This window comes from Schistocerca americana, chromosome 4, assembly GCF_021461395.2.
Source record: "Schistocerca americana isolate TAMUIC-IGC-003095 chromosome 4, iqSchAmer2.1, whole genome shotgun sequence".
NCBI lineage: Eukaryota > Metazoa > Arthropoda > Insecta > Orthoptera > Acrididae > Schistocerca > Schistocerca americana.
The window spans coordinates 141,088,762-141,105,542 of record NC_060122.1 but is presented as its reverse complement, the minus strand read 5'-3'; the positions used below and the strand labels follow the sequence as shown (position 1 = coordinate 141,105,542).

The 16,781-nt window shown below is 40.6% G+C and overlaps 1 protein-coding gene across 3 annotated transcripts in view; it reads left to right on the top strand.

Annotated features, from left to right (window-relative positions):
- Window positions 1–16,781, top strand: part of LOC124613083 (L-serine dehydratase/L-threonine deaminase-like) — an 87,707-nt gene that overhangs the window by 63,016 nt on the left and 7,910 nt on the right. For all 3 annotated transcript variants that reach the window (XM_047141669.1, XM_047141671.1, XM_047141670.1), the window contains exons 6-7: window positions 15,448–15,550; window positions 15,633–15,757. In XM_047141669.1, the coding sequence (XP_046997625.1) occupies window positions 15,448–15,550; window positions 15,633–15,757 (228 nt within the window). The remainder of the gene's footprint in view (window positions 1–15,447; window positions 15,551–15,632; window positions 15,758–16,781) is intronic.

The following is a 16,781-nucleotide window of genomic DNA, read 5'->3' as shown; positions in this document are numbered from 1 at the left end:
CATCAGGAAATATTGTTTGCAGTTGGTTAAGAGAATTTTGTAACGTTGATAAATATTGACATGTAAGTTAGTTTGATATAGATGTATTCTTAGGGATCTTGAAGACTGTAATTCCTTTAATTTTCTGTGAAAGAGATCTGTTCCTGATGGAGCCTTTACAGTTTAACTAAAGCTAAAAAACGGATTAGTATGAATTCATGTAAGAAAATGTGCAAAGAATGTGATCAGGGCAATTTAAAATCCATATACAACATTGTACCAGGAGACAAAACTTGCATGTATTCGAATGAGCGGCAAACTATTCAGCAGTTGAGTGTTCGGCTGTTCCAAAATGAACCAAAGCCAAGAACTGCAGTTCATTCATGAGATACTTTCAAGAAGATGATTGCTTTTTTTTCTTTGTTTATGCTGGATATGTCACAACCATTTCTCTGAAGTATCACAGAACAATTAAAGCAGACTGGTACTCAACAAGTTTTAAAGATGAATATTTGGAGAAACAACAAAATGATATATACCCAAATATGTTTTTCTTTCATTGGTTTTGTAAAAACTTAAAAGGCAGCCATCTTGAGTGTATATTGTAACAGTGTCTGACAAGAAACAGTTCTGTATTATTATGCACTTACTGCATGGAAACAAAGTTGATAGATTGTTCATTGTCTGTAAGTTTTCATTATCTGGCTCTGCACATACCAGGGTCCAACTTCAAGCCTGGGAGTAAAAAGGCCAGAGAGTGGTTAAATAGATCAACTAAATAAATTATCCTGGGTCATTAGGAATCTTTTCTTCACATTTTGTGTTGTCGCATTTGCATTGGCACATTGGGAAAATTTGGGTATGAGGTCATACATTAATAGGATTTGCGAAGAATGACAAAATGCTTGCCCTTAACATATTCTTCCAGAAAAAAGTGAATAAAAATTGGAATTAGCAAGGGCAAGATTGAACTAAAAATTTAATTAATAAATTTTATCAAATAGTAAAGAAATTTCACAGGATTTGTCAGTCCTAGACCAATTTATACTCAGATGTGGTCATAGATTTGTAAGATGCAGAATATAAATAGATTCAATGACTGAAAAAGGCAGATGCATCATACGGGAAGTCAGAAATATAGATTATGGTGAGACAAATAGGGAGGTTGACTATTATTAAGCAACAATTTCAGCATATTAAAAATGGAAGTGTGCCACCCAGAATGTAATTACACACATGAAAGAATGATGCTTTCCAAACACACACTATTTTTCCATGTAATCCTCTTCCAGTTCTGTGGCTTTCCTCCAGCAAAACACAAGAGCATATTTGTCCTGTTGGTACCAGACCTTGTTCTAGTGACAAAGCCATTGTTTTCACTGCGTGAATCACCTATTCATCACCCTCAAAGAGTCTTCCATGAAAGCTATCCCCTAATGGCCCAAATAAGTGGCAGCCTTAGGGAGGTAGGCCAGGACTATAAGGTAGCTGGTTATCACCGTCCAACCCTATTTCATTGTGTGTTCAAAAGTCCTAATGTGCGGCTGAGCCTTATCGTGTTGAATCAAAACATCCCCTGTGTTGTTATGGTACCAAAGTCACTGGAAGTGCTTTTTGTGTGTGTTTAATTTTTTTTTTTATTTATTTATTGTTCCATGGTACCTAATTAAGGAGAAGTCTCCATGGTCATGGAATGAGTCAATACATGAAATTATAACACGATAGTAGAAACAGATAAAATGAAATATAAGAAACGTATTCAGGCGACAGTTCGTAAGTTTAAATAAAGAAAATCAACAATGTAACACTGGAATTTGCTTAATTTGTCAGCTGGTCCGAGAGCTCCTCGACAGAATAGCAGGAGTGAGCCATGAGGAAACTCTTCAGTTTAGACTTAAAAAGAATTTGGGCTACTGCTAAGATTTTTGAGTTCTTGTGGTAGCTTATTGAAAATGGATGCAGCAGAATACTGCACTCCTATCACACAAGAGTCAAGGAAGTGCATTCCACATGCAGATTTGATTTGTGCCTAGTATCAACTGAGTGAAAGCTGCTAACTCTTGGGAATAAGCTAATATTGCTAACAACAAATGACATTAAAGAAAATGTATACTGTGAGGGCAATGTCAGAATTCCCAGACTATTGAATAGGGGTCGACAAGAGGTTCTCAAACTTACACCACACATAGAAGAATTACCCCAAAAATTAATACCATATGACATAAGGGTATGAAAATATGTGAAGTAGACTACTTTTTGTGTTGAACTGTCTCTTATTTCAGATACTGTTCTATTGGTAAATAAAGCAGCATTTAGTTTCTGAACAAGATCCTGAACATGGGCTTTCCACAACAGCTTACTATCTATCTGAATGCCTAGGAACTTGAACTGTTCCGTCTCACTTATAATACGCCCATTCTGTCTGACCAAAATATCGGTTCTTGTTGAATTGTGAGTTAGAAACTGTAAGAACTGAGTCTTAATGTGATTGAACATCAAATTATTTTCCATAAGCCACGACCTTATTTCATGATCTACATTATTTGATACTGTTTCAATATTACACACAAGATCCATCACTACCAAGCTGGTGTCATCAGCAAACAGAAATATTTTTGAATCACCTGTAATACTAGAAGGCATATCATTTATATAAATAATAAACAGCAGTGGCCCCAGCACCGACACTTGGGGAACACCCCACGTAACAGTGCCCCATTGGGACTGAACATCACTACCACTCTCACTATTGCAGAGAATTACCTTCTGCTTTCTGTTCTTAAAGCAAGAGGCGAACCAATTGTGAGCTACTCCCCTTACTCCATAATTGTCCAACTTCTGCAGTAATATCTTGTGGTCAACACAGTCAAAAGCCTTCATTAAATCAAAGAAGACACCTAGCGTTTGCAACCTTTTATTTAATCCGTCCAAAACCTCATGGAGAAAAGAGAATATAGTATTTTCAATTGTTAAACCATTTCTAAAACCAAACTGTACATTTGACAGCAAATTATGCGAATTTAAATGCTCCAGTAACCTTGTATATACAACCCTCCCGATAACTTTAGCGAACACCGATGGCATAGAAATAGGTCTATAATTGTCAACATTATCCCTGTCTCCCTTTTTATAAAGTGGCTCCACTTTAATTGGTCAGGAAACTGACCACTACTAAAGGAAAAGTTACAGATATGGCTAAGTACTGGGCTAACACACATAGAACAATACTTCAGTATTCTGCTAGATACCCCATCATATCCATGAGGGTTCTTGGTTTTTAGTGATTTAATTATTAACTCAATTTCCCTCTTGTCAGTATCGTGGAGGAGAATTTCAGGTAACAGTCTCTGAACACTTTTTTCTACGAGCGCTATATGACTCCCTGTTGGGACTAGGTTTCTATTTAGTTCACCTGCTATATTCAGAAAGTGATTATTAAATACTGTACATATATGTGACTTATCAATAACACGTACATTCCCACTACGCACTGAATCTATATCCTCGACCTGTCTCTGCAGACCAGCCACTTCCTTTACGACTGACCATATGGTTTTAATTTTATCCTGAGACTTAGCTATTCAATCTGCATACCACATACTTTTTGCCTTCCTAATAACTTTTTAAGCACCTTACAATACTGTTTGTAATGGGCTGCTGCATTTAGATTGTGACTGTTTCTAACATTTTGATATAATTGCCACTTTGTTCTACAAGATGTTCTTATCCCTCTAGTCAGCCACCCAGGCTGCCTGTTTGTGCTAGTACCCTGTTTTGAATGTTCTAACGGAAAGCAACTTTCAAAGAGCACGGGAAAAGTCTTGAGGAAAGCATTATATTTATTGTCTACTGTATCAGCACTATAAACATCTTACCACTCTTGTTCCTTGATAAGGTTTACAAAGGTCTCTACAGCAACTGGATCAGCTTTCCTAAAAAGTTGATAACTGTATTTAACATGTGTTGCAGCACAAAAATCTTTTAGAGTTAAAATTTGTGCATCATGATCTGAAAGGCCATTCACCTTTTTGCTAACAGAATGCCCTTCTAGTAATGAGGAATGAACAAAAATATTGTCTGTGGTTGTTCTACTGTTCCCTTGCATTCTCGTTGGAAAGAATACAGTTTACATAAGATTATATGAATTAAGGAAGTCTACCAGCATCCTTTTCCTTGCACAATCACTTATACAATTAATATTGAAGTCACCACATATAACTAACTTTTTGTATTTCCTATAAAGTGAACCAAGAACCTCCTCTAGCTTTAGCAAAAATGTTGTGAAATCGGAATCTGGGGATCTATAAATAACGAAAGTTAGAAGTTTAGCTCCATTAAATTTAACCACACCTGCACAACATTCAAACACCTTTTCAGTGCAGTACTTTGAAACATCAATTGACTCAAATGGGATACCATTTTTCACATACATGGCTACTCCCCCACACCGCAAAGAGCTCCTAGAAAAGCTGCCAGCCAACCTGTATCCTGGTAAAGGAAGCCTCTGAATTATCTCCTTATTTAAGAAGTGTTCACATATACCAATAATTTCACAGTCAACATCTATAAGCAGTTCACTAACTTTATCTCTAATACCTTGTATATTTTGATGAAATTTTGTTAGAGAGACTTCCTTTAAGCAGGAATACCTATCAGCTGACTTCAATCTAAAAAAGGTACCGCTCTAACACCCACAACTACAGGAATTTTCCCATGAGTGATCACACCACCCCCACCTATGCTGCGACCTACAAGCTTTGCCAACCTCCCCTTTCCATACCTGTCAAGGTGCGGGCCATGTCTAGTGAAACCCGTCCTGCTGATAGACTCCATCGACACCACTGAAATGTGACTCATGCCTTCTGTCATCAGCGCACCCTCAAGTCTCATGTTATTATGCCTGATGGCTGTATTAAAATGAGACCGATCGTTACTCTGAAACAGTCCCACGAAATGCACATTTGTGTTGCCAGTCTGAGTGGCTATCTTTTCCAGGTCACTATCTATGTCATACTCCACATCCCTGTCAATACTATTGCCAGCCCCACCCACAATCACTACCTGATCCTCTTTAGTAAAATCCCTACATAACCCCCCTGTGTTACCAGTCACCTGAGCCAATTCTGCATAATGTGTTCATGTATGCCTTCAAATTAGTGGTACTGCTTCTTGGCATCACAACAATGAGTATCACACTCTCACAGTCCCAAAACAGTCATCATCATCTTGCCAGTGGAAGCAATTGCTTTGAATTTTTTCTTCTGTAGAGAGTGAGGAAGAAGCCATTCCAGTGACTGTCTTTTTGTTTCAGGCTGAAAATGGTGAACTCAAGTTTCATCACCTTTTGCAGTCTGGAACAAGAAGGCCTCCCCTTAAATTTCAAAAAGTTTCAGCAATTCTAAACTTTTTTAATTTGGGTTCCACCATAGGAAACCATGGAACCCACATAACACACACTTCTGAGTATCGAAGAGCGTGGATAATTGCATCCATGCTTCCTTTGCTGATAGACAACATCAGCACCAATTTCCAAGCTATAATGTGTTGATTCTCAAGAATGAACATAAGTACGCTGCAACAGTCCAGGTGTGACAACTGTGGCTGGAGTCGTTCTTGCTCGAAATCATGGATCTCTGCTGAACCAACTTGTGGTGGCATCTTCTGTACTCCTGTTAACTGCAGATACTCCATATGCTTCACACAAACATTTTTGAATACTCCCCACAGTTTCTTTCCCACACTGAGAAGTTCAATGAAAACACAATGCTTTTAACATACATCACTTACAGACACCGTTTGGGAATATCGCTGCTGCTGTACTGTTTAGCGAAGGAAACAAATTCTGGTGCACACCTATGAAACTTCAGGGAGAGGGTACATAATAGTTCATATGCAACTTCATCATTGGCTTGGGAAAAAATGTGGGACATTACTGCCTGAGCAACCCTCATATTACACAAACATAGTTGAATGGAAAAATTATTCAACAACAGTGCTTTTGCAAACAGCAAAGGATGTTGCAGTTACAAAGAAAGCATAAGAAAAGAAAGCATAAGAAAAGAAAATCTCAAATCGAACAAGGCAGTCATTAAAGAGAACCCAAGAGTTTCAAAGCAAACAGTAGTAGGAACGTGATAAGCTGTGCTGGATTAAATAAAACTATTTTTTAAATATATTCAGCAGGCTCTTACGAGCAAAGGCTGCTCAGCCAGCTGCAGCCTGGCTTTTTTAGCGCGCGCGTTGCCTAGTAAAACTAGAGGCACCGCACCGCCCAGGCCCCATGTGAGGCTAAGTCTGCTCTCTTAAGGTAGCCAAGTGCCTCGTTACCAGACGAAACATATCAGCTCCCTCAAAATCACACTATGCCTAGCACGTAACCATGCTTTAATGTGTAAATAAGTGAATTTTTTATGTTGAAAGATATGGAATTAGAAAAGGAAAGAAGAAATTTTTTATTGTCTATAATACAACATGCAGTCACCAGTAATCTTTATTTTACAGTAGTTGTTGCCTACTTTGGCCCAAATAAACATGCATTCATCAGCATTCAGCTTCTTCTTTCTTCTTGTAGACAAATTAAATGGCTTGTCCGGAACCAAGGTACCATAGGGAACCTTTGCTAATAGAACCATGCAGATTATGGTGGCCTTGCAGCTTTCCCTGATGCAAACATTTTGGCTTGGAAGACTTTGAGTATAGCAGAGAGTACAGGGCTACTGGCGAAGGTTTCCTAATGATACCTTTGTTCCAGACAAGTCCTTTAATTTGTCTACAAGAAGAAAGAAGAAGCTGAATGCTGATAAATACCTGTTTATTTGGGCCAAAGTAGACAACAACAGTATGCCTGTATGAACTGAGGATGGCCTCAAAATCCATGCAACAGCACCGTCAGTGCTATTGTGAGCCACAACTTGCAGATAGCTGCACCGTGCATGCTTAATAGCCATTGACAAGGCCACCTCCATATCCGAGATGAGGCCCACTGCAGATGTAACGAGTGCACATTGCCTTCTTTCCAGCCCTGAATGCTATCTTAAGGGGTTCCATAACACGCCTAACAGGGAGCTTCCGATAACTAGCAAACACTCGCCCACATGTGCTTGTTCAAACCCTTCTGTAGGAATGGCAACATGTCCATTCATATGGCGTATAGATAAGGCTAGACGACTCTCTGCCTTGAGTGACGCGAATGTGTTACCATCCACCACTCACCCTGCTGTGAAGGCAGATCCACCATGTTTGGTACAATTGGAGACTTCTCAGAAGCAGAGCCCATGGGTGAAACAAGTAGCACCTGGGTTGTCCCGTGCAACACACCAGATTCTCCGTCACCTCCGCACCTGGAATCAGTAGCCTGAAGGTTACTGATTGTAGCCAAAACCTCATTCAGCTGTTTGCAAACTGTGGCCAGCTTCTCCTGCATCCCTTCACAGCATACACACGCCCTAACCAAGATTAACTGAAGTAGTAAACTATAAAATCAAACAGAAACCTAAATATGCAGGTTTGTTACGCTCCTGATGTGTCATCAATGGATGCTGATTCCATAATGAGCTGTATGACTGAGTGTTCAGAGGAAATGAAAACTGTGCTACAGACTGCCTGCATACACACTTACAAAACACAAGATTAAGCCTCTTAAAAAAATAAAAAAATAAATAGATAAATAAATAAAAAATAAAAAAGTGCACAAAATTTAAGAAACATGCTACTAACGAAATACAAGAAAACTAATTACATAACTTGCCACTCTGGAGACGTGAACAGGTGACAACAGATGGCCTGACTGACGGTTTACTAAATGAATGGACACTTGTCTTCAAATCTGCATCCCATCCCATCCCATCCTACATTCAAGACACTATTCACTTCCTTCACCACCTCTCCACATTTCCTGTCCCATTACCACCAGACCCCTTGTTCATTACTGTGGCTGTATTGCCCTTGTACATCAACATCCTCCAGGCCCACGGAACAATACCTTTTCTCAACGTTCTTCAAACCCATCACCCCCTTACTAATCCTCCTAGCCAACCACATACTGACACCCAGTCAGTTCACATTCAAAGGAAAAATCTGTAAGCACATCCACAGTTTTGCCATAAGTACTTGCATGGCACTGTCATATTGCCCCTACCAAAAATTCTCAATCCAGTCACAAATTGCACTTGATGCCCCCATATGATTGTACTTTCGACAATAAGCATAGGTGTGGTACAGAGTCAAATGCTTCTTGGAAATAAAGAAATGCTGCATCTATCTGCCTGTTTTGATACGACGCATTCAGTATGTCATATGAGAAAAGTACGATTTGGGTTTTACGTTATGTATGTTTACGGAATGCATGCTGGTTGGCTTGGAGGAGGTCATTCTGTTCAAAATACATCATGTTTGAGCTCAGAATATGTTCTATGATTCTACAACAAATCAGTGTCGAGGATAGTGGATGGTAATTTTGTGGATTGTTTGCACTACCTTTTTTGTGGACGGGTGTGACCTGTGCCTTTTTCCATGAACTGGGAACAGTTTTTTGTTTGAGGGATGTACGATAGATATAGTTAGAAGACAGGGCTAACTCCGCCACAGATTCAGTATAGAATCTGATAAGGATTCAATTGAGTTCTGGAGCTTTGTTCAGTTTTAACAATTACAGCTATTTCTCAAAACCACTGACACCAATTCTTATTTCACTCTCCTTATCAGTGGTAGGAGCATTAAATTAAGCTGGCTGATTATCCTTTAATCTGTTGAGCTAAAAAGTTGCCAATTCTCTATAAGAATGGAAGCAAATATGCAAAACAATATTTCTATTAAGGCAACAGAAAAATGTGTGGTAAAAATTACTAGTTTCCTAAAATGATAAATGTGGATAATATATAAGGCTACTCCTCTTTAGGGGAAAACTAGATGTAACACAATTTGTTAGTTAAAATATCTGCTACAGTAACTAAATTACAAATGCTTATTTACTACAAATTAGATTACGGACAGGACAATGGTAACTTCCAAAAATTCTCAAAAATGCACATTTATTTGCATTGGTAGATAATGAAGTAAGGGAGTGAGCTATTCTTCAGCAGTAACGTGAACCACTCGTGCTGATTTGCTACGAAGTTAGTTGCATATCCAAAGCACTCGTACCAGTAACTTTCAAAAATATAGTTTTGTAAACATCTGAAAATTCTCAAAAATAATCTGTTTTGATGTAATTATACAATGAAATTAGATAACTGTTGTTTTGAATGAGGATACACCTACTGGTCTCAAAACTTTTAAAAGAGCACAAAGAAGTTAAAGCATACAATTGACGATAACAGTATGTGTTTATCACAGCACTTGTGAATGTTCGAAATTTCACAATACAGTACAAATGGAAGCAATGTGCACAGTAAAATATACAAATCTAGAATTTCAAATCTGCACATGTATCTTGTACACATGCAGTCTCACACAAAGGAGAATTCCAAAGTCAGTTTTCATATATATAAATAAATGTGTGGATTGCACGAATTTTTCACTTAGCTGTTTCTGTTTCAACTTCTACACTGGCATGCCGAAGAAGAACATTACAGTGTGAGTTTATCTCAGTCAAAGTCACTAAAATGTGCAGCACCGACAAAGCATGGCTCCTGCTTGTTGCAACTAACAATGTGGTATTATGTTATTTGGATACTTTGGAAAGAAATATGTTATTTCTAGGTTTGTGAAGTTGATGGTTTACTAACTACTAAATAAAAACAGTTATCATCATTGAATCTTCTGTACTCATGAATTTGTAGATTATTGCCTCACCACATGTCTCATTAAGATTTCACTGCACACTTCATCATACAACAACTCTTCCTATCACCTGCAAACAAGGATGAGACCAAAGTTTCTGTTATACCTGTAACTCGAAAGAATTTAGTAATTATCACAAACATTCAACAGAAATGTTTAAAACTGTTCGTATGTAATTTGACCTTTAAATATTAGAAAAACTCTCCACCAGTACAGGCCTCATAAGGCCCAATGATACCGACTGGCCGCCGTGTCACCCGCAGCTGATGGGTATCACTGGATGCAGATATGAGGGGGCATGTGGTCAGCATACCACACTCCCAGTCGTTTTCAGTTTTTGTGGCCAGAGCCACCACTCTTCAATCAAGTAGTTCCTCAGTTAGCCTCACAAGGGCTGAGTGTACCCAACTTGCCAACAGCACTTGGCAGGTTTGGTCGGTCACCTATCCAAGTGCTAGCCAAGCGTGACAGCACTTAACTTCGGTGATCTAACTGAAACCGGTGTCACCACTCGGGGAAGGCCATTGACTAAATACAAGGTATTACCAAAAATTTTCGGGACTGGTGCTGCCATCTGTTGAAAACCTTACCGTTGGATTAATGGTCACCAACACCCTCGAAGTAGTTCCCATCTGCACGTACTCACCGGTCCCAGTGCTTCTGCCACTGGTCAAATGTTCTCTGGAAGTCCTGTTCTTTGAGGGTGTTTATCACCGCCAGCACTGCTTCTTGAATCCTCTCTAGAGTGTCGAACCTATGGCCTTTCAACTTGAGTTTCAGTTTTGGGAATAGCGCGAAGTGGCAAGGTGCAAAATCTGGTGAATACGGTGGGTGGGATACAACCGCCATGTTGTTTTTTGCCAAAAAGATCCTGTTGAGCAAGGACATGTGACAGGGCGCATTGTTGTGATGCAGCAGCAAGTTCCCTTGATGCCAAAGTTTGGGCCGTCATCGCCACACGTTTTCATGGAGCCGTTGCAAAACGTCACAGTAGTACGCGGAATTCACTGGTTGGGTGGTACGAACTCTTTGTGCTCAATTCCCTCGGTATAAAAGGAAACGATGATCATGCTCTTCACTTTGCTTTTCACCTCGCTTTTTTGGGTCTTTGAGAGCACGGGCTCTTCCACTGGGATGATTGTTGCTTTGTTCCCCAGACACTTGATCATTCCAAGTGTCTCCGTAGCACTTTTCCCAAGATTCGCACAGAATATGATACACACACACGCTGTTCTGTTCACGGATCCATCGTAAAATTGCCACATACCAAACACAGAGTATTACGGAAAGCACTGCGCAGACACAACACATCCTCCCAGCTGAATGCCACTCCGCACACTGACTCATCAGATATGCAGCTCTCGCCACCTAGTGGTGCAAAGATCTACTACTCCTACTTTCCAGATGGCAGCACCAGTCCCGAAAATTTTGGATTCCACCTCATATTATAAAGTTTTGGTAAACATTTATGAAAATGACTTTACAAAATTAATATATTTGTTTTAATCAATTTAATTACACAAATGTTACATATGTATTGAGTTAAATTGTTGTTCACGGGCTGTATAGAGATTAATACATAGAATAAGGCAAAGGCAATCACTCCACCTATAGCTGATTGATGCAGGGTGCATAGAAGCACACAACACAAAACAGCATTTACACAAGCTTACAAGTTCTTGCTCCTACTATAGTAATACTGCACGCACGCACACGCACACAAGGGAGTGGGGTTATACTATTGGCTGATGACAACAGGTGTTTACCATCCTCAATCTTGACTGGGGTGGTTAGCAGTGGAATATAAAGGGGGCAAGGGAGGAACGAGATTCAGCAGAAGGCTGGTACGGAAAAATCATGCTGATGTGAAACAAGTAGGTGAGACTGCCACGGGGAACTTTTCCATGAAAGGGGAACTGAATTATCCAGAGAAGAAGAAAGGCACAAAGGAATAAGGAAATAATTGAATGCATGAATTAGAGTGGAGTAAAAAAAGTAGCAGAGGGGGAGGGGGCGGGACAGATGAAGTACAGCGACTGATAGAGATTGTGGAAGCAAAGAGTATACTACAGACAGAGTTCCCATCTCTTCGGTTCAGTAAGCCAGTGTTAGAAGATGAACTCCAAATAAAATAGATTGTGATGCAGCCTTTGCAATTGACCACATAGTATAGTAAGTGTGTGGTCCAATTGGCCTTCACCCACAATTTAGTGATGGCCATTCATCGTAGTGGATTATCTGTTCATTATCAGACATAAAATGTTATGCTGAGAGATAGGTAAGAATATCGTGCAGGATGGATGGGCAGCTGAAATCCACTTTTTGGAGTGTGGGAATAATTTTGGACAGGATATTCCTTATTTTGAACTTGGCTAGCCCTGCAGTAAACATGATTTAGTAGTTATGTTTCTGGATGGCACTGTGTGACAAAGAGATGATGTTTGGTAGCTGATCAGCAGGTATGAGAGGAGAGAGAGGTTTGTAAGGATACAGGAAATTTGAGAGCTATTTCTCAACAAAATTGGGATGATGATTTTGGTCTCTGAAGGCCTCAAAAGGATGTTCAACAAGGTGGGTGAGAGACTACTACTCTCAACAAATGCATCATCCACAAGCGACAAGGCTCTACAAAATTGTATTGAATAGATCACTTCTGCTGGATTTGAATTCCTGGTGGAAGGAGAAGTAGTTGTGTATAAAGATTTAGTTGGTCATGGTTACTATGAAGGAGGTTTGGAGACATTCAAATGTTGATGGTAGTACAATGCTGTGGTGGTGGTGCAGACATGAACATTGACAGTGTTTGTGTAGATGGATGTGGTATCAATAGTGGCAGAGCACCAGCTGGTAGAGGGTCAGGAAAGGAAGATGAAGGTGTTGGTTTCCAAGTGCAAAGAGGAGCATAGCAACCAACCACAAGTCATGGGGGTTAACAATTTTGAGAAGCATACAAGACGTGGGTGCTCAGAGTTGTAGGAGTGAGAATAGGCACAGATTCCAGGATATATGTTTTAAGAAAAAACTAGGAATTTCAAAATTCTGAAATCACTGCACTAAGTCCCATAGCTTTGTGCATCAGACAGCCTGCTGATGTCCTCCTTAATATAATTGCTGTAACGGGTGGTACTTCATCAGCAAAGAGGATGATTTCATGTCAGGGTCAGTTTTGATGGTGTATGAAATGATTGTTAAGTTGATCTCATAGGGGGGGGGATAGAGGAAAGGAAGGTGAGAACAACACAGCACAGTGTCCTACAGCCATTTTTGAGTTTTTCATTGCAGGGCCAGTGTCAACCATTTCACACATTTCCAAGCTACTCAGAATCTGGAACCCTTCACCTTCATCAAATTAACTTACATATGTATGATGTGGGCTCAGAGTGAAGCCATGCTATTCATGGAGAGTAGTTCCTTTCTCAGTATGCTGCAAGATTTGTTGAAGGTTTCTAAGCCTAACCTTGTTCAGAAAGAGATCTCTTGTGACTTGTGATAATGATTTTCTTACACCTGTTAACCTTCCAGGACTTCAACTATCAATTGTCACAATCCATCCTACTCGTCACAAAGTGGTATTCCATCATCTACACAGTACCCTTCTCTGTCTATGCCCATCATGCTTCCAATTTCCTTCTACATAGGTCACACACTTGGGCTGGATTCAGAAATAATACCTTTATCCTATTTTCTATTACAGTCCTGACATCGCTGTGTGCTACCCCATCAGAGATAGGGCCACCTGTCAAAATTGCCAAGTAATATACCAAATTTGTTACAACCAGTAAATGCAGATGTAAAAAGGACTCCAAAAATTTTCGATTGCTCAAGTGTGACCTAAAGCTAGCTGAACTACCCAGGTACTATGAAATGCAATGTGATTGACTTTAATGGCTGTGTCACAGCCAATGCCTTTTGGATCCTTACCCACACTACTAGTTTTTTCCCTTAAATGTGTAGATGGAAACTCCACCTGCAACTTGTCTTTTGTTCCTATAACACTCCTGGTGTCAGTCTCTCAGTTACTCCCTCCACTTGCCCTGTCCCTCTTCCATCCACCCCATTCCTTTCTCCAGCACCCACAACAGCCCCTCAAACCACCTGTCTCTATTTTAATCCACCATAGCTCACTCTTTTGACACTAATGCTTATCTCTTAATGTATTTCTCCTACCTTAGAACATGTAAGTTCCACTTGTACTCTTCCTGCTCTCTACATTCCTTCCTCTAGCAACTTAACCAACTGCTGTCCACATGCATTTGTTACATTGCAGAATGATATCACTGTTCACCGCTTAGTGCCTATACTATATGGTAACTAGTGATCTGTTTTTTTTACACACACACACACACACACACACACACACACACACACACTGGTACGTTGATAGACACAATAAAATAAAAACCCACACACAAATATTCAGACTTTCACAACCCATGGTTGCTTCATCAGGAAAGAGGGTAGGAGAGTTAAAGACTAAAGGATGTGGGTTTTAAGGTAGAGGGTAAGGAGTCAATCCAATCCTGGGAGCGGAAAGACACCTTAGGGGGGGGCAAAAGGACAGTTATTCGCTCGCTCGCACGCACACACGCACACATTCACATCCACCCGTACATATACAGACACAGGCAGACATGCATTTACATATGTCTGCCTGTGTCTATATGTGTGCGCGTGCGAGCGAGTGTATACCTTTCCTTTTTTTCCCCCCTAACGTAAGTCTTTCCGCCCCTGGGATTGGAATGACTCCTTACCCTCTTCCTTAAAACCCACATCCTTTCGTCTTTCACTCTCCTTCCCTCTTTTCTGATTAAGCAATCATGGGTTGCGAAAGCCTGAATTTAACATCAGTGTAAAAGACTTGAAGTGTATTTGCAGACAGTGAAAATTTGTTTCAAACCACTACTCAAACTCTTATTTCCTGCCTATTGTGAGCAGTCGTCTTACCATTTAGCTATCCAAGCATGGCCCATGGGCAGACCCAACCTTCCATATGTTGTCTACAATGAGTCTACAACCTGCACTCTTACATCCATGGTGCGTAAATCTGTACAGGGGAGACATTCGAATTGAAAATTGCTTGCCTATTGTCAGTGCAGGCCCGTATTATTCAGAAGTTCCTGGAGGAACATTGCATTGTACTTCAGAACAACACAGGCACTTCAATAGATATCAATGTGAAAATTACGTAGTTACACTAGAACTTTTAAGCAGGGATTACAAGATTTTATGAGTTTATATTTACCTACTGAGACTTATCAGAATACATTCAGGTGTGATTAGACGCGCGCGTGTGTGTGTGTGTGTGTGTGTGTGTGTGTGCGCGCGCGTGTGCGCGCGCGTGCGCGCGCGCGTGCGCGCGCGCGCGCGCGCGTGCGCGCGCGCGTGTGCGCGCGCGTGTGCGCGCGCGTGTGCGTGCGCGTGCGCGTGCGCGTGCGCGCGTGTGCGTGTGCGTGCGCGTGCGCGTGTGCGTGTGCGCGTGCGCGTGTGCGCGCCTTTTTTTTTTCATGTTTCTTGCTTGTTATCTTTATGTTAGACTGGAAATATCATTTGTGATCTAACAAAAATTTCTGTTGCAACACAATAATATACATCGACTATAAAAGTGACAAAGGCTTTAAAAAAAACTTGGGTGCAACTGGAGTTTTGTTCTCCAATAAATAATCTAAACACATTTAGTGTTTTCTTTAGGCTGGCAAGATGTACCTGTCCTTGCAATGGAAACATATGGTGCCCATTGCTTCAACCTATCTATGAAAGCTTCACAAATTGTTGCAATGGAAAAAATAACCAGGTTAGTGTCAAAAATGTTGCAGTAGTTTTGTTTACATATCTTGCCAGCTTTAATAACTGAATGTGGATTTTTGATGTTGCAGTATAGCTACATCCCTGGGAGCAAGAACAGTTACTGAGGGACTAATGGAACGTGTGCCCCACTTTAAAGTAATGTCTGAAGTTGTAGAGGACAAGGCAGCAGTTCAAAGCTGTCTGAAGTTCGCAGGTATATTTTCACCAGAACATCTGGAATCTTAAAAATAGGAATAGTAGTAAAATAATTTTTCAGTCGCTAAACAAATTTTGAATATATTGGACACATGATCTCTGGGAAATGTTATTTGGTAAACTATCTCAGTATATTTGGTAAAGAGAGCTAAATTAAGATAATTTATGTTTGTAAAAGCATGGAGCGCAGGAGGGGAGGGAGATATATATGAGAAGGAAAGTTCCTACACTATGTCACCAAAAGTATCCAGACGCCCACAAAAATGTACGTTTTTCATATTAGGTGCATTGTGCTGCCACCTACTGCCAGGTACTATCAACGACCTCAGTAGTCATCGTGAGAGAGAAGAATGGGGTGCCCCGCAGAACTCATGGACTTCGAACTTGGTCAGGTGATTGGGTGTCACTTGTGTCATATGTCTGTACGCAAGATTTCCACACTCCTAAACATCCCTAGATCCACTGTTTCTGATGTGATAGTGAAGTGGAAACATGAAGGGACATGTACAGCACAAAAGCGAAAAGGCCGACCTCGTCTGTTGAGTGGCAGAGATCGCAGACAGTTGAAAAGGGTCGTAATGTGTAATAGGCAGACACCTATCTAGACCGTCACACGGGAATTCCGAAGTACTATGACAGTTAGGTGGGAGGTGAGAAAACTTGGATTTCAGGGTCGAGCGGCTGCTCAGAAACCACACATCATGCCGCTAAATCCCAAACGACACCTCGCTTGGTGTAAGGCGCATAAACATTGGATGATTGAGCTGTGGGAAAATGTTGTATGACGAATCACGGTACACAATGTGGCAACCTGATGGCAGGGTGTGAGCATGGCGAATGTCTAGTGTGTGTAGTGCCAACAGTAAAATTCAGAGGCGTGTTATGCTGTGGTCGTGCTGTTCATGGATGGGGCTTGCACCCTTTGTAGTTTTGCATGGCACTGTCACAGCACAGGCCTACATTGGTGTTTTAAGCACCTTCTTGCTTCCTACTGTTGAAAAGCAATTCGGGGATGGCTATTA